General features: G+C 39.7%; 1 protein-coding gene across 6 annotated transcripts in view; it reads left to right on the top strand.

The window, feature by feature from the left end:
* Positions 1-16,480: 16,480 nt before the first annotated feature.
* FAM102B (family with sequence similarity 102 member B) overlaps positions 16,481-27,126 on the top strand; it is a 94,880-nt gene continuing 84,234 nt past the window's right edge. For all 6 annotated transcript variants that reach the window (XM_003990390.6, XR_006582825.1, XR_006582823.1 and 3 more), the window contains exon 1: positions 16,481-16,844. In XM_003990390.6, coding sequence (XP_003990439.1) covers positions 16,708-16,844 — 137 coding nt within the window. In that variant the 5' untranslated portion in view covers positions 16,481-16,707. The remainder of the gene's footprint in view (positions 16,845-27,126) is intronic.

Consider the following 27,126-nt stretch of genomic DNA (forward strand, 5'->3'; position numbering starts at 1 on the left):
TCCAAGGGAAGCTTCTACATCTTGACTAGTTTCTCAGCTCCTTCAGTTTTAGCCCTTTTATAGCCTTAAGATAGGCAGGGGAGTAAGGATCCACAGAACTGGCTTTTAGCACCTTCTCTGTAATTCTGCCATTAATGATCTGACTCTAACACTTCACTTGGGAACATGGGGGTAATTGAAAGAGTCAGCTGAGTCAGTGAGTCAGAAAGAATCCCATTTTAACATCCTGTTAGAAATACTAAAATATGATGTCTTTCCCCTGCTATTAGGATTTAATGCAAACTCTTTATTTTTTTAAAGTTTATTTATTTATTCTGAGAGAGAGAGAAAGCAAGTGGGGGGGAGACAGAGAGAGAGAGAGAGAGGGAGAGAGAGAGAGAATCCTAAGCAGGCTCTGCACCACCAGCACAAAGCCCAACACAGGGCTCAAACCCATGAACTGTAAGATCACAAACTGAGACAAGGTTGGACGCTCAACCCAACAGGCCACACAGGCGCCCCAAATGGGAACTCTTTAATATGTTCTATGGAGTGCTGCATGATGTGGCCCTTGCCTACATCTCCAGCTTTGTCTCGTGCAACTCTTTCCTAGGCTCAGCCGTGCTGGTCTTGTAACTCCTTAGGTTATCTAAGCTCCTTCTGACCTCAGAGCCTTCATACATGCCTAGAATGTTATTTCTTTTACCGCTCTTTTTCTTCTCATTTCTCAGGTCTCAATTTAAATATTATCTTATTATTACAAAGAAATTTCCTGAAATAGCTCCCCACCTCCACTCCATTATTCTCACTCATACATGCTATTTTATTTTATAGAATTTATCACAAGTTATGTAATCTTATGTTTACTAGTTTGTAGTCATATGGCAGAAACTGCTTAACTATTTACCAAAGCATTTCCATTTTCCTCCTAGGTACACAATTGGACTACATTTCCCAGACACCCTTGCAGTTAGTGCAGCCATATAACTAAGTTCTAGCTACTGGAATAGAGGCAGAAAAAGACCACTCCCAGATATAAAGCCTTCTAAATTTGACTCAATTACAGTTGTGGACCTCATTTAGGAAACCCAGATATAGGGGGGTTCTACACTGATTGTGTAACCCTGAGAGAGTGACTTAATCTCTATATGCTTCAGTTCCTTTACCTGTAAAAGGAAAGAATAATATCTACCTCACTGAATGGTGAGATTTGAACAAATGAATACATGAAGGTGCTTCGACTAAAACAATGCCTACAACATAGTAAGTGCTCAATGAACGCTGATATTATTCCTGTTATATGGAATAATAATACCAGCAAATATATGGAATAACAGAAATACAGATTTGCAAAGTTTAAATTACTATGGTAGAAGAAACAGACATTTTTCACTTACAAAGGAATTTAAAAATCATAACCAATAGGGGCACCTGGGTGGCTCAGCCTAAGCTTTGGACTCTTGATCTCGGCTCAGGTCGTGATCTCAGGGTTCGTGAGTTCGAGCCCCACATTCGGCTCTGCACTGACAGTATGGAGCCTGCTTGAGATTCCATCTTTCTCTCTCTCTACCCCTTTCCCACTTGCTCTCTCTCTCTCTTTCTCTCTTTCTCTCAAAACAAATAAATAAACTTTAAAAAATAAAAATAAAAGTAATAACCAATAAACATGTGTTCAGATTGACAAAGCAGGGCTTAACTAAATGAGAGGTAAGAAATAGCAGAGAAATTTAGAATTAAAGTCTTAGAAACCTCTGCCAATTAAAGATCAATCAGAAACGAAAATAAAGGAATTCCGGAAATAAGGCATCGACGTTCAGATTTGATTAACAACAACAAAAGAATCAGTTTAGACACAGCTTTTCAGGAACACGTCTACAGTGTTAAGTCAAAGCACATCTGTATCCTTCAATACCAAATGTCACTCTAATCAACAAAGACAGATGGGAACCCTTTCCTTGTGCTATTATCCTTTTGTACCACATAACCACTGTATCCTCCTTTTACTAACAACTTCTGTCTGGGAGACAGCAACATCACCCTTGTTCTAGCTCAGGTTTATCACACTAGTACAAGGCCCCAGAAAAGGTTTCCATAAATGAATATATTTGATTAACTAAAATACGTGCTAAGCAATCAAGCCTACACTGAAAATAAAGCCAAAAATTGACAAACCACTGGATAATTTCAATAAAACTTGCTTTTAAATTAGTTTATGAATTTATCTCAGTTTTCTTTCCTACATGTCACTGGAAAAATTTTTTTTCTTTTAGTGTTTTTTATCATCCACATTATTATTTTGGTTTTTTTTCTTGCTTCATAGTAAAACCATCAGGATGAGATTAGGCTACAGCCTCCTTTGGCCAAACTGACCTGCCAAGCATGTGGCAATCTTCTTGTTCCCACAAAGCAACCACCCATCTTTTCTTAGCTGGGATTCTGAAGCATGCCAAAGAGAGGAAATGATACAGGGTATCTCAACATACCTTAAGTCTTGGCCCTCCTCTCCCTCAAACAACAACAACAACAATAGCATTTTATAAAGATAGCTCTTAAGAGTCAAAGGAGAACTTAAAATGAGTAAAGTTAAATATGGCATTAAAGGTATCAGAATAAATAGTAGCTTTATTGTACATTCCTACTGTAATTCTTTTCATATTGAAAATTAAAAACCACAGATTTTCTAAGTAAGGTCCTACTTAGAACGTTTTGTGTTATAAATGGGCTCACTTTAACAGATTCATCCCTATCTACCTAGTTAGAAAGTACTCTAGTAAAATAATCACTAAACCCTTAAAAAATATTTTTTTATCTTGACCAATTCTACAGGAACCTGAATATTCTCTCTCAGAGCATACAAATGAAAATTATGCTTTCCAACTGGGAAATTATATTTGATTGCATTAGTCATGATAACGACAGTAACCTGTCTCTAGGCTGTTTATTTGAACTACATTAACCACACCAGATTTAATCTAGAAAGCCCGAGTTTAAGTGTTCAAAGACCATGTAAGCTAAAAGCTTAAATCAAGTCCATCCATGGATGGGCACTTCTGTTGTTGTTGCTGTTGTTAAAGATAAAGATCTGTGCTATTTTAAGAATCTCCTTGGTTAAAGATTTTGAATGCAGTTAAAAAAAATCTATATACCTCAGACACTTGGCTAACCAAGAAGGTCAGGCTAAGGTTACAAGAGGCAGTTCTCCAATTTATCAGTCTGAGAACATAAATATACTTAAGTAATGAAGGGGACAACACTGAGTACAAGTAACGTGGACACTCATTATCACAGTGCAAAATTTAAGATGTCCCCCAATGCATTTCATACTTTCATCACTGATATCAGTTCAATCTTCAATTGAATATATATATTTCCAGCATAGAATATGAACATATTTCTTCCTTACAAGAGCGTATTTTGCATATCAACCTTAATCCATTTCTCCTCCTGCATTCCTTAAATTAGCTTGAAGTACCACCACCCTTTTCGTCATGGAGACTCATAATATTGAAGTCATTTTTTTTTTTTTTACTTGTTCCCCTTATTCCATCACTATATGCAATAGGTTGCCAGGACCTATGGATGCTACTTTTACAGTAACCTCTCATGCATCCTCTGTCTCTAATTCTCCTGCTAGTATCCCAATTCAGAGCCTATTTCTGCACTCTTGTAATAACTAGCCTTCTGACTGACCCCTGCATTAGCCTCTCCCTAGACTAACTTATCTTAAATACTGTCAGAGCAATGTTCCTAATGAACATCTCTGATTTTTCATTCCCTTGCTCAAATGCCTCACAATCTACAAAATAAGGTCGAGACTACCCAGCCTAACATTTAAAACCAGGTTCTGGCCACAATCTATGTTTCCAAACCTGGTTTTCCTCTACTTCTTTTCATAGCTATTTTTTCCTTTGTTTCAACTCAGACTCTTTTCCTCCCTAACTTCATGCTTTCCTGCCTCTCTGCCCTGGCTCAAGACGGAAGTGACCTTTCCTTCCTTCTCTACATTGGCAGAACCTACGCTTCCTTCAAGGCTCAAGGTCTAGCTCAATGCCACATCCTCCACAAAACCTTCTCTTAATGTCTCATCTGGAAGTAATTGCTTCCTCCCCTGAAGTATTCTGGTAGTTATGTAAATACGTCTTTCTCAACTTTCTTCTGTTTTTTTCCCCCTATCCTCAACTTTTCTAGAAGTTTCAACTCTTATATGCTTTTATATTCTTTAATTGAATACAAAATAATAGGGATTTAAGGCAAGTAAACATTTTATATCAAGGAAGACATAATCTAATGCATAAAAAAATATTGGACTTAGGGCACCTGTGTGGCCCAGTCAGTTAGGCATCCAACTTTGGCTCAGATCATGACCTCATTGTTCATGAGTTCGAGCCCTGCATTAGGCTCTCTGTTGTCATCAAAAGAGCCCACTTCAGATCCTCTGTCCCCCTCTCTCTATGCTCCTACCCCACTCACGATTTCTCTCTCTCTCAAAATTAAATAAAACTTAAAAAAATAAAAATAAAAATAAAAATACTGGACTTGATAATATAGCTAGACAGCAGTAAAAAAGAAGAAAGAACATTACGATAAGGAATGAGTACTTATATTTATATAACAAAGTAAAATACTCTTTTCTAAGGAATATGTCCTCAAATTATTTATTTTGCTATATTCTACTGCAAAACGTATGAGTACTTTTTAATAGACAAACATGCCTAATCCTTTCATTTCCACCTTTTTTGTTATTAACACTAGTCAATGCTGCTGACCTGTCTCTAAGTAGTTGAAATAACATTTGAAACACTATCAATTCATTGCTTCTTGGCCTTTTGGCTAAGATCAAGTGAAACACTATCAATTCAAACTATGATCTGAGAGGTGATTTGAGATCACCTTTAAAACATCATCGAATTCATTTTTTTCACAGATGTCTAGCAAAGTGCTTGGTACATAAAGAAATACTAAATATTGAGTGAATTAATCTACAAAATAAGAGTTTTGATAGTATTCATTAGCTACTATCTGTGAGTGATAATTCTGTACTCAGAAATCAAGCCAAGAATGAGCTGGACAGAAAATAGGTGCTCAGTAAATATTTCTTGAGTTTCGTTTATATAATTTTAGAACTGGAGAGGATGTTAGAGATGATTTGCCTTCTGGTAATTGCTTTCTCTTCTATGTTTTTTGCATATGTTTACTGAGGCACAAGTATTAGCAAGTATTTATTTCACTTTTCCCCATGTTAACTCCTTGAATGCAAAGATACTATGATGACCCCCAGGGAAGCCTGATGCTTGGCAAAGTAAAGGCATTCAAATGTTTTCTGAGTGAGAGTGAGACTAGAACACTGCTGTGCAACATGGTAGCCATTAACCACATGTGCCTATTTAAGTTAATTAGAATTAAATATAATTTAAAATTTAATTCTTTAGTCACACCAGCCACATCTGATGTGTTTGATAACCACATGCGGCTAACATCTACCATACTGAACAGAGTAGAGACTATTTCCATCAGTGTAGAAAGTTCTATTGGACAGTGCTGGTCTAGACTATTTCCCTCATTGTGCAGAACAAAATGAGCTCAGGGAAAGTGTCGCTTGCTCCAAATCAAACCTCAAAAGCAGAACTAGGATTAAAACTTGGAACTTCTAAATCAATGTCCGTCATTGTTAAATCATAACTAATTTAACATAACTCATTTCAGAGCTCCAATTGTATGTAGCCATAACTTAGAGCTGGTGATATTATGAGAGGCATGGTATTTGTCTTAGGATTGCCATAGAGGATATTTTATTTTTGTATTGTAATTGATCAATGTACATATTTTAGAAACAGGAAGTATATGACAGATAAAACATGTACCTAGGGGCGCCTGGGTGGCACAGTCGGTTAAGCGTCCGACTTCAGCCAGGTCACCATCTCGCGGTCCGGGAGTTCGAGCCCCGCGTTGGGCTCTGGGCTGATGGCTCAGAGCCTGGAGCCTGTTTCCGATTCTGTGTCTCCCTCTCTCTCTGCCCCTCCCCCGTTCATGCTCTGTCTCTCTCTGTCCCAAAAATAAATAAACGTTGAAAAAAAATTTTTTTTTAAAAAAACATGTACCTAGAAGTTCTGTACTTCTGGTGTAAAAGTAGAAAATAATGCTATTTTTAAAAATGCCTTCCAGCTGCCTAGCTAAACAAACTAGTATTCTGGCCTTCTGCCAATTTAATTAGAAAATGCATAGAATAGGTTCTGGTTTAATGGTTGCTTTTTTAGTTTGGTTTCTTTAAAGATTCCTCTTTGGTTTACTAATTGAAAAAAGAATATTTGGATCAAAGTCAACAACTTAATCAGGTTTATTCAGATTTGGAACTCAAGATTGATTTGGTGTGAATTCTTTTTTTTTTAATTTTTTTAATCTTTATTTATTTTTGAGAGAGAGACAGCACGTGAACAGGGGAGGAGCAGAGAGAGAGAGAGAGAGACACAGAATGTGAAGCAGGCTCCAGGCTCCGAGCTGTCAGCACAGAGCCTGACGTGGGGCTCCAACTCACAAACACTGAGATCATGACCTGAGCCGAACTCAAACACTCACCTAACTGAGCCACCCAGGCACCCCTGGTGTGAATTCTTAAAAGATTTTCTCAGTTTTTTTTTTTTGAGAGCATCTGTAATTTCTAAAATACTTTTAGAGAAATAGCCATATTTTCTATGATTTCCATAATGTATTTGCTTATGAATTTATTATTTACTATTCTCTAGAAAGAGAAATCTAGTTCTGCCTGATATGAATAATTATAAAGAAATGAAGAAGTGATCATTCCCATAGCTACCTTAATATTAGACCATGAAGGAGGCAAGAGAAGAAAGGACCAAATCAGGGTTTAAGGATCCCAGAAAAGGTTTCAGCCTAGGGTTTCTTAGGTTTCTTAGGTTATCACACTTGAACAGCTAAAGAACCCACTGTAATCCACTGTAATTATTCCCTGACTGGAAAGAGTTGTTAACTAAACATGGTGGTTTCTGATAGAAAAGTGTACAATCCAGTGTTTGTTTTTTTTAAGAGCTGCAAAGGCGGGGAGCCTGGGTGGCACAGTCGGTTAAGCGTCCGACTTCAGCCAGGTCACGATCTCGCGGTCCGTGAGTTCGAGCCCCGCGTCGGGCTCCGGGCTGATGGCTCAGAGCCTGGAGCCTGTTTCCGATTCTGTGTCTCCCTCTCTCTCTGCCCCTCCCCCGTTCATGCTCTGTCTCTCTCTGTCCCAAAAATAAATAAACGTTGAAAAAAAAAATAAAAAAAAAAAGAGCTGCAAAGGCAATTTGCCATCTTTCCACAGAAATTTGAAAAAAGTTAAAAAGAATTAGTGATGAAAGAAATCAAGTTTTCAAATTACTGGAGACACCTCAGAAAGTAACCTAGTTCTTTCTTTGAAAGCTTTTATTCTTCTTTCAGGCAAACTGATATTTAAGACACCTAAATATCAGTATTTAGGTATCAGTAATATCCCTATTTAACCACAGGACCCAAGAAAGAAGGAGTGTTTTTACTGCCATGTTTCCTTTGATGTGAAATTAAAAAGCTTTTGCTTGGCTAGGAATGTTTTATTCAAACTTCTATTTCATTCTCCTACAATCATTCCTGAATAACTCTAGTTTGGTTTCAGGCAATGGAAAATTAAGGCAAGTATTTGAATTAACATTTTTAGAATATATGCTTTTTCCAAACTCAATATAGCAGTATTTCCCATGAAATGAACAATGTACAGGGGGAAAATATGTTATGGACTCCCAATGTTAATTTAAATTATTGTAATTATAAGGTTTCCTAAATTACATTCAACATAAAATCGGGGGGCACCTGGGTGGCTCAGTCGAGCGTCTGACTCTTGCTTTGGCTCAGGTCACAATCTCACAGTGGTTTGTGAGATCAAGCCTTGCATTTGGTTCTGCATTAACAGTGTGGAGCCTGCTTGGGATTCTCTCCCTGTCTCTCTCTGTCTCTCTCTCTCAAAATAAATAAATAAACTTAAAAATAATTTCATAAAAAAATAAAAATCACACACAAAATTAAATGCTAATTTCTCAGTCACCTCACAAACCAGTATTCTGGTCAAGGGTTTGGGAGAGTGAGTGAGGGGCTCTGCTATAAGTTGCTGATAGAAAGACCTGGGCTGGGGAGCCTGGCTGGCTCAGTCAGTAGAGTGTTTGACTCTTGATCTTGGGGTTGTGAGTTTGAGCCCCACATTGGGTGTAGACATTACTTAAAAATATAAAATCTTAAAAAAATTAAAAAATGAGAAAGACCTAGGCTGATGGAGGCTTTCTCATCTTTAGCACCTGGCTTCCAAGGCCAGCTTGGCATCAACATGCAGACATTAGATGGAGAAAGAGTAAAAGAATCGCATGCGGGAGGTGTGGAGACATTTTTTACTGTCACAACTAGGAAGGAGGGTCATCTAGGGAGTAGAGGCCAGGGATGCTGCCAAACATTGTATAATGCACAGGACAGCCCCACACAACACAGAACTGTCTGGTTCAACGTGTAAATAGTGCCAAGGGTGAGAAGCTCGTTGTGACCTATATAATCTAATAAGGTATCTTCCCCAATCACATCCAATATATAATTATGAAGCAAATGTATTGCAGCAAATACTTCCAGGTGGGAAAGAGGAGAAAGGGAAAGACTGACCCACTGCAAAGATGAAATTCTGCATGGAGGCATCATGATGACCCTGAAGTGAGAGAGGTTCCTTGCTTCTACATTCTGCAATGACCCCTCTTGTTTATTGTTCTCTGTGGTCACTGGCTCTACCCTCTGAAAGCTTTTCCTCTAAGCCCGCATGTGAAAGAGTGTGGAGAAACGTGAATTCCTTGTAAAAAGTACAGCTTTTAATATAGGCAAATGGTTTCTTTAGCAATATATTCCCTCAAAAACTGAAAGACTTCTGATCTATTTGCATCCAGTCAGTTCCATTTGCCAGTAACACTAAAGTTCTTTCCTAGAAATAATTCTCAACCTAATTTATTTCTTTGCTTTTTCACCCCTATGCTTCTCTTCTTCCCAAAGGGCTATCAGATTTAAATATGAAGGCCACACCCTAAATCTAATCTTTGCTGCAGGGCTGAATTTTAATGGACCTTTGTTGCTCAAAAGCTTTTTCAATCCTATTTCCTATTCTTTGAAGTACAGAGCAGTTTTTCCAATCCCTTGAGGCTCCAAATTTCTGTACTTTCTATATTCCTTTTCATTTATGCTTGCAAACCTGCTTATTATTGCATGAGCTCATCTCATTTTTCTATTTTTTCTATCTTTTTTATTCTAGAGAAAGAGAGAGAGAGTGTGTGAGCGGGGGAGAGGGGCAGAGGGAAAGAGTGAGAGAGAATCTCAAGCAGGCTCCACACTCAGCACGGAACCCAACACAGGCCTCAATCCTACAACCCTGGGATTATGACGCAAACTGAAATTAAGAGTTGGATGCTCAACCGATTGAGCAACCTGGGCACCCCTCATTTTTCTAATATCTTGCTAAATGCAGCATTAAATTTAACCTACTAACATTTCATTTTCCAACCTCTTCTAGAGCTATGGACTTTGTAGTCACCTTATTAGCCTTCTCAAATACTGCACGGAACTTTTTTTACCCAATGTCTTGCCGTGGGTTTCCATTTTCAAGCTCCTAATAATAGTTTTCTTGTTGTCTACTGCCTGCCTAATCTTAGATTTGCACTCTACTTCTGTAACAATTTCTGTATTAAGGTAATGCTAGCTGTTGAGGAAAACATACCTCAAAAAGTCACAGTAAAATCTGTTTCTTGCTCCTATAACAGTTCAGTATAAGTGTTCCTGGTCAGGGTTGGAGGAACAAAAGAATAACCCTTTGCCACACAGTCACCTAGGGCCCCGGGTGTATGAAGGCTCTATCATCTTCAGCAAGTAACTTCAAATTTTTCCCCTTACACCAAATTCCAACCAGCAGATGCCAGAAGAGAGGGAGGATTATGTGTAGGAGGTTTCTGTGAGCCAGGCCTGGAATTGGTGCCATTATTTCTGTTCACATTGCACTGGACGTTAGAATTGAAGCAAAAGTGGAGTGTGCATCTTTCAGGAAGTATTCTTGAAGGAAGGAACATATCTTTGTTCCTTCAAGCTTCTTGCTGGCTGGAATGGACAAATGGCGCTAAAGCTTAAGCAACCATCTTAGACCACAGGATGAAAAGCACATGTTAAGGATGATGGAGAAACAGAATTTGGGTCCCTGGTAATCATAGAGCTCTCATTCAAGTTTTGGACTCTTTACCTTCTGACCTTAATTAAGAGAGAAATAAACTTCTGTCATATTTAAGCCACTGTTGTTTTGAGTTTTTTGTTTTTTGTTTTAAGTTGTGGCTTACTCTAACTTTAACTTATATAGTTATTCTCTAATTGTTTGCTATGGTTACTTTTTCTTTTGCCCACTCCTTTTGGTTGAAGACCTTTAATACTTTCTTCTCATGGTAGAGGGGACCATAAGAACTACCAAATCTCTGACACAAGTAGTCTCAGCTCATGTCGAGAGCATCTTTATTGTTTCACCTGAGAGGTAAAACACTTAGGATTGGCCCACAAATTCAGATCATTTCAAGAAACACTATTGAATACCACTAATGTCAGATACTGGGTGAGATACAAGAGATACAAAGGTGATTACAAACCATCCCTGCCTTTGGGAACTTTATTATAGGCTGTAGGGTAAATACTTAGATCTGCTGCCTCAACTTCCAGTCTATCACTCTATTTGAAGAACTTGGAAAGCTAAAAATTATATTTCTCAGACTCCCTTGCTACCCAAATTCTAGGTACAAATAAGGTCTGCCAAATAGATGCACTTACGGGGGAAAAAAATAACAGGTGCAAGTAAAATGAAGTGAAATGTTCCTGCTGCAGTAGCCATATACAAGCAAGATGTGACAATGTGTTTACAGCATCCAGCCTCTTCACATGGGCTTCATGGTGGTGGTGGCAGCAGAAACAGGGTCCCACTGTCAGCTTCCCAGCCCAGCTACATTGTATAGTGTACGAGATAGAGCCTATAGTCAGAATAGGCTAGTAACATGCTGTAGTAACAAGCAATCCCCAAAATCACAGTGGCTTAATGCCACAAATTTTCTTTCTCAGCGACAAAAAAAAAAAAAAGTTTACTGCATGCACAGCAAAGGAGACCATCGACAAAATGAAAAAAGCAACATATAAAGAATCATACAGGGGCGCCTGGGTGGCTCAGTCAGTTAAGCGGCCGACTTGGGCTCAGGTCATGATCTCGCGGTCCATGAGTTCGAGCCCCGCGTCTGGCTCTGCACTGACAGCTCAGAGCCTGGAGCCTGTTTCAGATTCTGTGTCTCCCTCTCTCTGACCCTCCCCCGTTCATGCTTTGTCTCTCTCTGTCTCAAAAATAAATAAACGTTAAAAAAAATAAAATAAAATAAAATAAATAAAAAATTAAAAAAAAAAAAGAATCATACAACTCATAGCAAAAGAACCCCCAAAAAATCCAATTAAAAAATGGGCCGAGGAAATGAATAGACATTTTTTCCAGAGAAGACATACAGATGACCAATGAGTACATAAATGCTCAACGTTACTAATGATCAGGGAAATACAAACCAAACCACAATGAGATATCACCTCACACCTGTTAGAATGGCTATTATCAAAAACATCGGAAATAACAAGTGCTTGGAAGGATGTGAAGAAGAGGAAACACCTGTTCACTTGTTGGTGAAATGAAAATTGGTGCTGCCACTATGGAAAACAGTATGGAGGTTCCTCAAAAAATTAAATGTTGAGCTACTATATGATCCAGAAATCCCATTTCTGGGTATATATCTGAAGGAAACAAAAGTCACAGTCCCCCCAAAATATCTGCACTCCTGGGGTGCCTGGGTGGCTCAGTCAGTTAAGCATCTCTTGATTTTGGTTCAGGTCAAAATCTCACATTTCATGAGATGGAGCCTCATGTCAGGCTGCATGCTGACAGGGTAGAGCCTGCTTGGGATTCTCTCTCACTACCTCTTTGTCCCACCCCTGCTGGCGTGTGCTCTGTCTCTCCTTCTCTCTCTCTCTCTCTCTCTCTCTCTCTCTCAATAGATAAACATTAAAATATATATCTGCCCTCCCATGTTCATAATAATTATTTATAATAACCAACTCATGGAAATAAATTTAAGTGTCCATCAATAGCTGAAAATATAAAAAAAAATGTGGTATGTTTATACAATGATGTCTTATTTAGCCATAAAAAAGAAAGACACCCTGCCACTTGGAACAATATGGATGGACCTTGAGGACACTATGCTAAGTGAAATAAGTCAGACACAGGAAGACAAATGCTGCATGATCTCACTTATATATGGAATCTAAAAAACAAACAACAACAACAACAGCAAAAACAAATTCATAGACACAGAGAACAGACTGCCAGAAGTGTGGGGAGAAGGGAAGGCAAAACAGGTGTAGGGGGTCAAAGTTATAAGATAAATAAGTTCTGAGATGTAATATATACCATAGTGACTGTAGTTAATACTGTACTGTGTATTTGAAAGTTGCTAAGAGAGTAGATCTTGAAGTTCTCATCACAAGAAAACAAATTTGTAACTATGTGAGGTGATTGATATTAACTAAACTTAAGGTAATCACTTCATAATATATACCTATATCACATCATTATATTGTACATCTTGGACTAATCTAATGTTATATGTCAATTATATCTCAACAAAACTGGGGGGTCAGAACTTTACTATGGGTGTGGTTAGTTGTTCTTCATGTGCTGACTCAGTGGTCTGGGCTGCTTCGATCTTGTGGCTACTACATTTTAACCCAATATTTCCTCTATGACTATTGTGGCAAGGAAGAGAACGTCTAGAAAACTTTTCAAAGGCTTTTCACTGCCTCATTCTTGAACTGACACATTACTTCTCACGTTTGATTGGCTAGAGCTAGTCACGTGGCCCCACCTAACTGCAAGAAGATCAGGAAAGGTAATCTTCCATAGGCCCAGGCAACAAAGGAGAATCAGATATTAGTGAACACTAGTAATGTTTACTATAAATGATGTGACCTTGAATTCAATAGTCTGTTGACTTCCATTCCTCCAGCCCTTTCAAGGGTTTGAAGCACTGAATTGCCTGATATAGTTTTGTTTTTTGAAATATGTAGAGTGGTTTCAGGTCCTGATGGTGAACCTGACTGAATCAGGTATGGGCTGGTAGCTTTCTGTCTCCTTACCTTTAACTTCTCTCTACCCCTCTGTGCCTTACTCTGGGTTCCAGAAGGCCATCCTCTATGAACTGCATCTTCCAGGTTCCTTTGCCCTCTGCCTTTGGATCATGGGAGGTACCAGCAGGAGCTCAGAGGCAGGAAGTGAGAGAGGTCAGGATATTTATCCCCCCTCATTTCAACTCCCCACCAAACTGTGGGTCTCTTACCCTGCCCTCAGTAAAGAGTCCTTTTATTAAACTTTCCTCATGTAAAAATTTTGAGTGTGATATCTGTTTCTTGCCTGGACCTTGATTCATAAAAGGTGTTTAATAATCACACCATGGATCAAAAAGAGAGTGCTACTAATTCTCTCCCTCCTCCAGCTGAAGGTCTTTATAAAATGCAAATCAAAATATATCATTCCTCTGTGTTAAAATGTCTAAGGCTGGCTATTATATCCTTGTCACCACACCCCACTCTAAGTTGTGGCCAGACTAAACTACTTTCAGTTCCTCTTGCAACATGGTCTCTCTTCCTCTGAGCCTTTGCACATGCAGTACCTTCTTCCTGGAAACTGCTCCCTACCCCCCACTCTCATCATTCAGACATCAGCGTACATGTCACTTACCCCAGAAACTCTTCCATAAGAGTTAGAGGTTATTATGTGTTCCCAAGGAAACCTCTATTTACCAGCACATATAGATAGAACTCGAAGTTACAACGTACTGCAACTGCCTGGGGACTTACCTGTGTCCTCTGGTAGATTGTAGCATATAAAACTGGGACAGCAACTCAGATCTCTAGGGCCTATTAAGGTGCTTGGTATATAACAGGCTCTCAACAAATCTGAGATAGTACCCAAATGTTATTGAAAAAGCCTGAAGCCTCGTCCTCTACCTACTGTCCTATCTCTTCTCATTCGCTGACAAAAATCATAAAAAAATTTTAGTCACCCAGTTCTCATTACTACCTTTAATTTACTTCCCAGACCATTTGAATCTTAATTGGCCACCACCTTTTAAGGGGACTTCTCTTGCCAATGGTACCAATGACCTCCTAGATCTTCAAATAGATTCTTTTTAGTCTAAATCCTCCAGGAATGCTCTGCAGGCTTTCTGGAAACTCCCTCCTCTGTTCTCCAGGGACCATGGCGCGCGCACACGCACGCGTGCTTTCTCTCTCTCTCTCTCTCTCTAATGTTCTGTTTGCGTATCTATGCTATCCTCCATTCATTTATAAGCCCCTGTTTGTCTTGTTCATTCCTATCTCTAGTACTGAGCATAGTGCCTGGCACACAGTAGGTCTTAATAACTATAAATTTCAAACGATTAAAACTCTTGGTTTTCAGGTCATCTCTCTTGATCTCCTCTTTCTTTGACTGTCTCAGGCACCTTCATAGGCTCCTCTTCTCCCATCTACCCATGAAATGTTGTTCAAAGTAACTCATTTTTATCCACCTCTGGGGCTTCAGCCATCAGAGAAAATACTCTAAATTCCACATGTTTTCAATCTTAACCTTTCACCTGAGCTAAGGCCGCCCTCCTCACCCTGTATATCTCATAGGCAATTCAAATAAAGACTCATTATCTCTTCCATTCCCAGCCTGCCCTCCTCCTGCTTCCAAAACTCAACCAATGGAATTAACACGCATCTAATTGTCCAAATTACATACCCCAAAGTCCCCTTAACTCTTCCCACTGCCTTTCCTCCCTGTCCTGTTGGGCAGCCAACTTTATCCACTACCAAACCCCCAGCCCCAAACTCCTGTACTCTGCCTCTGGGTCTTCTATTTCTTCCACCCTGAACCCGGGAAAATCCTATTCATCCTTATCCAGAAAGTGTCAACTTCACTTAATTGTTTCCTCTTCTGAGTTCTAGACAAATTGCTTCTTCATTCTGAACAAACACAACTTGAGGCTAGATTTAGTTTTTAATGACTGCTTTATATATGTCTCTCACTAAGTTGTAAAATTCTTGAGGGCAGGTTTTTGGTTTTTTGATCACTGGGTCTAGCCAATGACTGACATTTTAGGAAATTAAAAACTATTTTATATAAATGAATGCATGAATAAAAGAGTGAACTGAGAATGAGAAGCTCTTCAATTACAGCTTTCAGAGATTAGTGGGAGGGAATATTTGAGTTGAAAGGACAATTCAGTTTGAAAACACTAACTTTATGTATCCAAGCAGGCAAATATATTGTAATAACATATGCATGCCTATGGAAAGAAGGTAATTGCTATGCATCTAAGGAGGCTTTATTTTCAGGCTTTTCAGTTCTTTGTTATCAACAGCCACAATTTAAAAGGGAAGGTATTCTTTTAACTCTTCCTATAGTCTTTTATTCTAGGGATAGGAATTAAAGTATAAATAAGACAGGGCACCTGGGTGGCTCAGTTGGTTGAACGTCTGTCTGACTTCCCCTAACTTCATGATCTAACAGTTCCTGAGTTCCAGCCCCATGTCTGGCTGTGCTGACAGCTTGGAGCCTGGAGCCTGGAGCCTGCTTCTGATTCTGTGTCTCTCCCTCTTCCTCCACCCGTCCCCCCACCCCCCTTGTGTTCTCTGTCTCTCTCTCTCTCTCTCAAAAATAAATAAATAACTTCACATACATACATACATACATACATACACATAAAGGAGAAAATGCGTCCACAGCAGTTGAGTGCCTGGGCACTTGGTAGGCCCTCCACACATTTTAATCCCTTTCATTTTTCCTACCTCGTCCTAATATTAGAAGCCTCCTGACTTCAGAATACGTAAAGGAAATCTTAGTTATAGGATTTCAATTTGACGAAAGTAACGTCGTGGAGATTCTGATTAACCCTATTAACCCATGACTCTCAAACTCAAGAGGGGTGGAAAAAAATCACTGGAGGGGGAAGGGAGAAAGGAGGCGAAGCAAAAACTGAAAGAAGGCTGGGGGGAAGCTGTAGAAGGAAGCTCCATTTTGGTTGGGTTTTGTCTTTTTTTAACCCCAGAGAGGCGTGACGCTCTAACTGCCGTCGTGGGTCAATTTCCCGGCGAAGCGCCCGCCCGCCCCGAATTTCCTCGCCCGCCCTCCCGCTTCCGCCCGCGGTGCGCTGCTGGCCGCCGCCGCTGGGGGCGCCTCCCGCCCGGTTGGCGCTGAGGCGGCGGCGGCAACGGCAGTCTTCAAGTCTTCGCCTCTCTGGGCTCTCAGACGCGCGGCGGCGGCGGCGAGCTGCACACCGAAAAGGCGCCCACCGCCCAGGCGAGCTGCAGCACGACCGCTCCTCGCGGGCGGGCGGGGTCCGCGCCGCCGCGCTCCGGCCCGGGCTGCCGCGAGAGGCGGCGGCGGAGGCGGCGGCGGCCCCTGCCCCGGCTCCAGCCGGCCCGCGGCGCCCCCCGGCCGCGCCCCCGCGCGCGGCTCGCGGCCCTGGCCCTGGCCCTGGGGCTGCGCGGACCCGGGTCTCCGGCGAGCTGAGGCGGCGGCGCCGGCCCGCGCGCCCCTTGGGGCCGCCCCCGCATCCCGCTCGCCGGCGTCTGGCTCTCACGATGATGAAGAAGAAGAAGTTTAAGTTTAAGGTGGACTTTGAGCTCGAGGAGCTCTCCTCGGTGCCCTTCGTCAACGGGGTCCTCTTCTGCAAGATGCGGCTGCTGGACGGCGGCAGCTTCACCGCTGAGTCCCCCAGGTAACTCGCCCTCGGCGCCTCCCGAGCCGTTCCGCCTGCCCCGAAGGGGTTTGTTTCATGGGCAGCTTGTCTTTCCTTGGCCCGTTTACTTCAGGGGGAAAGCCAGCCTCGTGAGCTCCTCGTCCTCTAGGGACCCAGTCTGAAATCAGTCAGGAGTTTATTGATCTGCACAAAGTGCTTCGCAAATGGGTCCATCCCAGCTGGGCTTGGCTCCTGCTCTCCTGATTCCAGATGGTTCCTGGTATCTACTCTTCCCTCCTAAATTCTCTAGGAATGGGTGCAGTGGCCAGAAGGGAGAGAATGCTTCTGGTTTCTCTTAAGACATTTACGTATTTGTGAAATGCAAAGTGGAAATTGAACTGTTATTGAAACAGAAACAAAAATAACCCAAACCGCTTGCGTTCCAAGAGCCCTCGCTCTGAACAGAAACCTGTGCTTAGCATTAACTCCTTTTCTTTTGTTTCTTAATGGGGGGGGGGGGGTACTCAGAAGCCCAGGATGTGGCCAGGGTAGGCCTGATCAGGCTTGTCTTGACTTCAGTCAAGTGTTCCCTGGCAGATGAGACAACAGTCTGTGCCTCATCGGAGAGCTGCGTCTCCAGTTACGCGCTCGACACTCACTGAATTACCAGCCTTGAGGTGGCCACTAGTGGCTCTCAGTGTAAAGGACTTGGAACCAGAAGGAGAGCCCAGACCTGCGCTCATTTTGAAATGAACCCCAAGGCACTCTCAGGGAGAGTCGTTGGCAGATTGCCGACTGAAGTCAAGGGTGATAGTGTACCTTAAGTAATTTAAGGTCTATTGGGTAGGTTGACAGATTTACCCTAAGGTAAGTGTTCTTTAAGAAAATAGGAAATTTACATAATTTTTTAAAATGAACTTTTAAGTTCCTGAGATCAAGAAAAGAGATTAACAATTAATACTTATTTTGCCTAAATTTACTGTTCATGAACTTTATTTTTACCCTAAAAAATATTCTGCTTTCTTTTGATCTGTCATCCCTATTAATGTAAAGAGAATAAGATAAATAGGTTGTGAAATTGGGGCCAGAAGATTGTCTACAGTGGCAACACTGAAGCCTGTAGAAGCCAGAAAATGTAATGGCTAGTTGGCCAAAGCCAAGGATTTATAAAACATTATTGACTCTCAGAATTAAAAAAACAGTTAGCCAAGGATACTTTTAAAAATTAAACTGTGATGACAAATCTTTTGTGGCTATTCAGCTAATTAATTACACTGCAATCATTTTAACACACTGGTAGGAGAACAGCGTAACTTAAAATGGTGCACCAACTATTGTACCAGCTCCTAAAGTGTTGAAAAACCAAAGCCAATTCTTGAATGTCCTGTAGGTACAAATGACTGTCTTATCCTGGATCTTACCCTGTTTGCTGCAGGGTCACATGCCCCACTAATGGCTGTTAGACCAGCTCTTCTGGGCCAGTGATGACACCTGGTGGTCAGGGTACTACTTCTCTCTTAACTCTTTCCTCCCTCAGATTATTGATTTGGCTTGCTACTGACAAATCCGTTATTTCAGCGTTGCAGGTAATCATTTATTCAGCGAATACATGTAAATTGGGTCCTTTAAGCTTATTACCTTATTTCATTCTCACAGAAAACCTGTGAGGTAGGGATTCACATTTTATGAATGAATAAACCAAGACTCAGGTTAACTTTCCCAAGGCATCCACGTGTGGTAAGTGAAATGCCAAGATCTTGATATGGGTCTGTCTGATTTCAGATTGATGCCAGATGAAGGAGAAAAGTGTGCTGTGCTGAGTAGGGAGCTTCCTAATGGTTTTAACAAGCAAGGGGTATAATTTGATTTCTAATTTGCAAGAGTTGGAAAGGAAAAAGCAGAGTATCCTGGGTTAAATTTACCCCCTTCTCTTCCAACAAAAATGTGACCTTAATGAAAATCAGTAGGGTTGAGGATAGTGCTCTATGTGGCCAAATAAAAACCCCTGTAGTTTGGAGGGAAATGATTCATAAGGAGCCTGTGCCTTGTTAGGGAGAGGTAGTTTGTGTAAAAAGAGCAAGGATTTAGGATAAGGCAGATCTGAGCCTAAATCCTGACTCCACCGTGGTAAACCTGGGTAGGTTACTCAGCCTCTCAAAGATTGCATCTACAAAATAGAAACCATCACTGGCATATGTGGTTGTTGTGAGGATTTAGTAAGTTGATGTACCAAAAACAGATATCACAGTGCTCTAGCACCCAATTGACATTTAAAGAGAAGATGAGGAGCTTGTCTGAGAGGGTTTGCTTCCTTTAGACGTTGATACTTAACTCCTTTATCTTGACAATTACAAAAGTGTTGGTTTGAAAACGATACCTTAGGGGCGCCTGGGTGGCTCAAATAGTTAAGTGTCGGACTTCGGCTCAGGTCATGATTTCGCGGTCTGTGAGTTCAAGCCCTGCATCAGGCTCTGTGCTGACAGCTCAGAGCCTGGAGCCTGCTTCAGATTCTGTGTCTCTATCTCTCTGCCCTTCCCCCACTCACGCTCTGTCTCTCTCAAAAATAAATAAACATTAAAAAAAATTGAAAAATGTACCTTATTCTACAAGGGGAGAAAAAAACCTGAAATATCTAAAGGATGTGAATTATTTTTAAATTACCTAATTTTTAATTATTGGGTACCAGTCTAGGCATTGCATCTATAATTAAATGCTAGAATTTAATTTTTTTAAATAACTTTATGTGCCTCCTATAAATCGAATATGGCTAACACTATAACATTTCTCGCATAAAAAATATGAAATTGGGGCACCTGGGTGGCTCAGTCGGTTGGGCAACCAACTTCAGCTCAGGTCATGATTCATAGTTCCTGAGTTCGAGCCCTGATTGGGCTCTGTGCTGACAGCTCAGAGCCTGGAGTCTGCTTCCAATTCTGTGTCTCCCTCTCTCTGGCCCTCCCCTGTTCACACTCTCTCACTCTCTCAAAAATAAATAAACATTTTAAAAAAATATATGAAATTAACTTCATAGAAAAGGGTTAACATAGCAGGCCCAAGACTAATTTCTTAAAAAGACCTGCTTACAATGTTTTTGCTGGCATCAGGGAACTTGAATGGTCACCAGTTCCCTACACTGATGTAAACCTTTACAGTGTCTCACTGTGCCTAGACTACAAACAATGTGATTTATGCTGAACACTTTCTAGGAGTCTGGAATTTTGGTCTGTGCCAGGGGAAGGGTGGCTATATGACCAGTCACCAAATGAGCTTCCTTGGTAGACAACAGGTGTTGCCACAATTTGATGCCAGAGAAACTGTGTTCTGGGTGACTCCACTGGGAAGACCTAGAAACTTGCCCATGGTTTCCAAGGACTTTGGTCCATGAACCTTTTCCCTTTACTGATTTTGCTTTGTGTCCTTTTACTATAATAAATCTTAGAAATGAGCATGACTATATGCTGAGTCTTATGAGTCTTCCCAGTGGATCACTCAACCTGGGGATATTCTTGGAGACCCCTGATGCATGAATGTATATAAAATAATAATTCATTTTTTTAGAGAAAAGTCTTAGAGGTACATATCAAATTATAAATATATTTAGCTTTATACAGAAGTTAAAGATGCAGATCATTCATTGCTCACCAAATATTAATTGAGCATTTACCAGGTTTCTAACTGTGTATCAGGGGCTCTGAGAAGGACAACAAATAAAAATGCCCATAAATGAATTAGCTCTACTTAATGAAATTAGATCATAGATGTATAATTGCTTACCAGTAGGAGACAGTATGATTTAGTGGCTAATCAATGGGTGAGACAGTATATGAGTGTTGTTGAAATTCTGTAGGTAGAGGATTTATTTGCAGCTGAAATGGTTACTGAAAACCATATTGGCTTTTCAGCTGAGCATGACAGGAGGATGAATTTGCATTGACAAGGAAGTGAGGGTGAGAGGGCAGCTTGAGCAGGTTATCAGTAGGAGCTGGTGACAGATCAGCTTGATTGCACAGAGTTCACACCGAACAGAAGCAAAGATAAAGACTTTGAAACCATTACAAAGAGTTTGCTTTCCATTGCTCATTGGATAAAAGTCAATTTGAGATTCTTGCACTAAGGTGTAATGTGATTAAAATGGTATTGAAGATGGCTAGCAGGCTGATGTTTGTCAGATTCAAGTGGGGATAGACTAGAAGTGGGGAGACAAAGTAGGAGTTTGTTAAAATAACCCAGGAAGGAGCTAATAAGAACCTGAACTTGGAGGTTGTTCTATATAAGTAACTGATAAAATGATAATGCTATGACAAATGCCCTTATGACATGACAAGTCCAGAAGAATCTTTGTTTCATTTTGTTTTGTTGAGGTATATCGTGGTGTATTTGAGGTGTATTTGTTGATAGAATACTGTGGGGGGAGGATATGAAGAGGTAGGTTTTATGTTTAACACACAACATTGAGGTGACAGTGAGCCTGATAAGCACTTAGAGAAATTTATTGTAGATTTCTTAGGTTCTGTTCTATTGCAAATAAGGCTGCTTACTAAACTTTTCATCTAGAATTTCCTTACACTGTTTTGCCTTTTTAAAGATTAGTAGTGAAAATTAATTTTAGAAGGATCCAGTTTCTCCTGGGAAAGTGTGCTTAGTGAAGGGGTTAGAAATAATATAAAGACCAGAATGTGTTTATTTGTGATAAATGTTATTAAAATTGTCAGATTTTACATATCATAATAAATAAAACATTCAGATAACACTTTTATGATTACAGTAATCTAATAAACTGAAACCCAATTATTGCCTAATAAAACATTTTTGAACCTTTCAAAAAGACAGAAAATTACATTATTTAAATCTTTTAAGAGCATGCTTCCTTTGTAAAAGCATTTAAATCTCTTGAGGTTTCTTAAGACTGTGAGAACAAGTTTCATTTCTGGTCTGCTTTAATAAAGGAATAAGAAGAAAATTTTCCTGCATTTTTAGGATTCCCAAATTTGCCATATTCTGTTCAGCTTTTTCTGTGCTCATTGCTAAATACTTCTCTAAGTTTCACATGAGCCTGTGGCAAAAACCATGTGAATTCAGGGAGTGTCTGGGAAGCTAATGAGCACATCTGTGTGTTGGATCTTTTACTCTGTAAACAAGCTGAAGGGATTTCTTCTCTTTGGCCAGAGTATGTCTTCATGTTTTCAAGATTTTAGTTCACTGTGCATTGTGTACTTATTTTTAGTAATTTTTTTCCATATTGCAAAAGTGAGAGATTCTTACAAAAAATTTAGAAAATAGACGGGTGCCTGGGTGGCTCAGTAGGTTGAATGTCCGACTTCAGCTCAGGTCGTGATCTCATGGTTGGGTTTGTGGATTCAAGCCCCACATGGGGTTTTGCAACGATAGTGCAGAATCTGCTTTGGATTCTATCTCCCTCTAAAAAAATAAACATTTAAAAATTTTTTTAAAAAATTTAGGAAATAGAAAAGCAAAAAGAAAGAATAAAAGTTGCATATAAAGGACCAACTAGAAAGTATTGCTATTATATTTTGGTATATAACATGGGAGTCTTTATTGGTACACACCCACAGATCACATCACATCACATACTTTTTTAAAATCCAAAATAGTATCATAATGTACTTAATATGTTTTTCCCTTAATGTATCTTCCCATATCATTACACATTCAATTACAAAATATTTTTTAATAGGTTGTATATCGTTCATTCCATTGTATGGATCTCCATGGTTAATTGAACCATGCCTCTTTTGAAATAGTCTTTATTCTATGCTACCTTTTTTTTTTTAAGTTTATTTATTTATCTTGAGAGTGTGCCCAGGAGTGGGGCGGGGCTTTAGGGGGTGAGGGGCGCAGAGAGAAAATCCCAGGCAGGCTCCGCACCATTAGCACAGAGCCCCTCATGGGGCTCAAAACCACAAACCGTGAGATCATTACCTGAGCTGAAACCAAGAGTCAGATGCTTAACCGACTGAGCCACCCAGGTGCCCCTCTCTGCTATCTTTTTAATTAATACTTTTATGAACACACTACAGTGAGCATCATTAAAACCAAATTTTGTGCACATCCATCATTATTTTTTAGGACTAATACTTAGAAATGGAATTACTGAATCAAAGGGAATGCAGATTTCTAATGCCCTTGATGAATTATCAACTTGCCCTTCAGTACATTAAGTTGACTTTTTAACGTAAAAAATACTAATGATTAGCAAATATGAAAAATAACCAGTATTAGAAATGCTGTTTGGCCATATGGCACAGAATTCTATTTTTTCATATATAATTCACATATATATCATATTAGTTTCAGGTGTACAACATAGGGATTTGACATTTGTATACATTGCAAAATGGTCACCACAATAAGTCTAATTACCATTTGACAATAAGTCTAATTACCATTTGTCACCTTACAAAGTTAATACTCTATTATTGACTATATTTCCCGTGCTGTATACTACATCCCCATGATTTATTTATTTTATAACTGGAATTCACTCATTTCGCATCCTCCCAACCCTTTCTCTCTAACAACCACCAGTCTGTTCCCTATATCTATGAGTCTGGGTTTTATTTAAAAAAAATTTTTTTTACCATTTTCATTTATTTTTGAGAGACAGAGACAGAGCGTGAGCAGGGGAGGGGCAGAGAGAGAGGGATACATAGAATCTGAAGCAGGTTCCAGGCTCTGAGCTGTCAGCATAGAGCCCGACACTAGGCTGGACCCCACGAACCATGAGATCATGACGTGAGCTGAAGTTGGATGCACAACCAACTAAGCCACCCAGCTGCCCCTTGTTTTGTTTTTTAGTTTCAATATGTAAGTTAAATCATACAGTATTTGTCTTTCTTTGTCAGATTTATTTCTTTTATTATAATACAAGATCCATCCATTGTGCCATTGCCACAAATGGCAAGAAATCATTCTTCTTTATGACTGAATAATATTCCATTATATATGTATACCATATCTTTATCCATTCATCCATCAATGGACACATCAATAGACACGTTTCTGTTATTTTGGCTATAGTAAATAATGCTGTAGTGAACATAGGGTGAGTATATCTTTTTGAATTAATATTTTTTTCTTCAGATAGATAGCCAGTAGTGAAATTGCTGGATCATATGGTAGCTCTATTTTTAATTTTTTGAGGAATCTCCATACTGATTTCCATAGTGGCCGCACCAATTTACATTCCCACCAGTAGGGTTCCCTTTTCTTCACATCCTCCCTAATACTTGTTATTTCTTGTCTTTTTGAGAATAGTTATTCTTAAAGGTGTAACGTATTTCGTTGTGGTTTTGATTTGCATTTCCCTGATGATCATGATGTTGAGCATCTTTTCATGTGCCTGTTCGCTATCTGTATGTCTTCTTTATTTTTTTTTTTTAAATTTTTTTCAACGTTTATTTATTTTTGGGACAGAGAGAGACAGAGCATGAACGGGGGAGGGGCAAAGAGAGAGGGAGACACAGAATCAGAAACAGGCTCCAGGCTCTGAGCCATCAGCCCAGAGCCCGATGCGGGGCTCGAACTCACGGACCGTGAGATCGTGACCTGGCTGAAGTCGGACGCTTAACCGACTGCGCCACCCAGGCGCCCCTGTATGTCTTCTTTAGAAAAACATCTATTTAAATCCTCTGCCTACTTTTTTTTTAGTTTTTATTTGAATTCCAGTTAGATAACATATAGTGTATTATTGGTTTCAGGTATACAACAAAGTGATTCTGCACTTCCATACAACACTTGGTGCTTATCAAAACAAGTGTGCTTCTTAATCCCCATCACCTATTAAACACATCCCCCCACCCACCTTCCCTCTGGTAACCATTGGTTGGTTCTCTATATTAAGAGTCTGTTCTTGGTTTGCCTCTCTTTTCTTTTTCTCTTTGCTCACTTATTTTGTTTCTTAAATTACACATATGAGTGAAATCATATGGTAATTTGTCTTTCTCTGACTTATTTTGCTTAGCACAATACTCTCTAGCTCCATCCATGTCCTCACAAATGACAAGATTTCATTGTAGATATGTCTCTTGAAGCAAAGGAAACAAAAGCAAAAATAAACTATTGGGACTTCATCAAGATAAAAAGCTTCTGCACAGCGAAGGAAACAATCAGCAGGACTAAAAGGCAGCCTACAGAATGGGAGAAGATATATGCAAATGACATATCTGATGAAGGGCTAGTGTCCAGAATATATAAAGAACTTATGAAACTCAACCCCCTAAAGACAAATAATCCAATTAAAAAATGGGCAGAAGACATGAACAGACATTTCTCCAAAGAAGACATGCAGATGGCTAACAGACACATGAAAAGATGCTCAACGTCACTAATCATCAGGGATATACAAATCAAAACTACAATAAGATATCACCACACACCTATAAGAATGGCTAAAATCAACAACACAAGAAACAGCAGCTGGTGGTGAGGATGTGGTGAATGGGGAACCTTCTTGCACTGTTGGTGGGAATGCAAACAGGTATGGCCATTGTGGAAACAGTATGGAGGTTCCTCAAAAAATTAAAAACAGAACTACCCTACGATCCAGCAGTTGAACTATCAGGTATTTACCCAAGGAATACAAAAATACCAATTCAAAGGGGTACATGCACCCTAATGTTTATAGCAGCATTGTCTATAATAGCCAAATTATGGAAACAGCCCAAGTGTCCATTGACTGATGAATGGATAAAAAAAGATGTGTGTCTACACACACACACACACAGGAATATTACTCAGCCATGAATAAAATGAAATATGTGCCTATTTTTTTAATCTTTAAAAAAATTTTAATGTTTATTTATTTTTGAGAGAGAGAGAGAGCACAGGGAGGGGCAGAGAGAGAGAGAGAGGACAGAGGATCTAAGCCAGCTCTGTGCTAACAGCAGAGAGCCTGATATGGGGCTTGAAATCATGAACCGTGAGATCATGACCTGAGCCAAAGTCGAACACTTAATCAACTGAACCACCCAGGCACCCCTCTCTGTCTATTTTTAATTTGATTGTTTGTCTATTTATTATTGAGTTGTATGAATCCTTTATATATGGGATATTAATCTCCTTATTGGATATATGACTTGCAAATATCTTTTCCCATTCAGTAGGTTGCATTTTCATTTTGTTGGTTTCCTTTGCTGTGCAGAAGCTTTTTAGTTAAGATTGTCCCATTTGTTTATTTTTGCTTTGTTTCTTTTGCTTTTGGAGTCAGATCAAAAAACATCACTTGGACCAATGTAAAGAAGTTTACCACTTATGTTTTCTTCTAGGAGTTTTATGATTTCAGGTTTAACATTCAAGTCTTTAGTCCATTTTGAGTTGATTTTTATGTATGGTATAAGATAGTGGTTCAGTTCATTTTTTTGCAGGTGGCTGTCCAGTTTTCCAAACACCATTTATTGAAGTGACTGTCCTTTCCCCAATGCATATTCTTGCCTCCTTTGTCCTAATATTTTTTATTTATTTATTTAGAGAGTGCATTTGGAGGAGGGACAGAGAGAGAGGGAGATAGAATCCCAAGCAGGCTCTGCACTGTCAGCGCAGAGCCCAGTATGGGGCTTGAACTCACAAACCGGGAGATCATGACCTGAGCCAAAGTCAAGACGCTTAACTGACTGAACCATCCAGGTAGTCCTCCTTTGTTCTAAATTAATTGAATATATATGCATGGGTTTATTTCTGGGCTCTCTATTCTTTTTCACTCATCTGTGTGTCAGTTTTATGTCAGTGTCATAGTGTTCTGATTACCATAGCTTTGTAGTATAGTTTGAAATCAAGTAGTGTGATACCTTTGGCTTTGTTCTTCTTTGTCAATGTTACTTTTGCTATTCAGGATCTTTTGTGGTTCCATACAAATTTCAGAATTATTGGTTTCAGTTCTGTGAAAAATGTATTTGGGATTTAATAGGGATTACATTGAATCTGTAGATTGCTTTGAGTAGTATGGACATTTAAACAGTATTAATCCAGAGGTGCCTGGGTGGCTCAGTTAAGCATCCAACTTCAGCTCAGGTCATGATCTCACAGTTCGTGGATTTGAGCCCCGCATCAGGCTCTGTGCTGACTGCTTGCTCAGAGCCTGGAGGCTGCTTCAGATTCTGTGTCTCCTACTCTCTCTGTTCCTCCCCACTTGCACTCTGTCTCACTCTCTCAAAAATAATAAAATAAATGTAAAAAATTTTTTTTAATTTAAACAATATTAATCTAGTCCATGAGGCTAGAATATCTTTACACTTTTTTATGTCATCTTCAGTTTCTTTCATCAATGTCTTATACTTTTCAGTTTTTAGGTCTCTTGCTTCTTGGT

This window comes from Felis catus, chromosome C1, assembly GCF_018350175.1.
Source record: "Felis catus isolate Fca126 chromosome C1, F.catus_Fca126_mat1.0, whole genome shotgun sequence".
NCBI lineage: Eukaryota > Metazoa > Chordata > Mammalia > Carnivora > Felidae > Felis > Felis catus.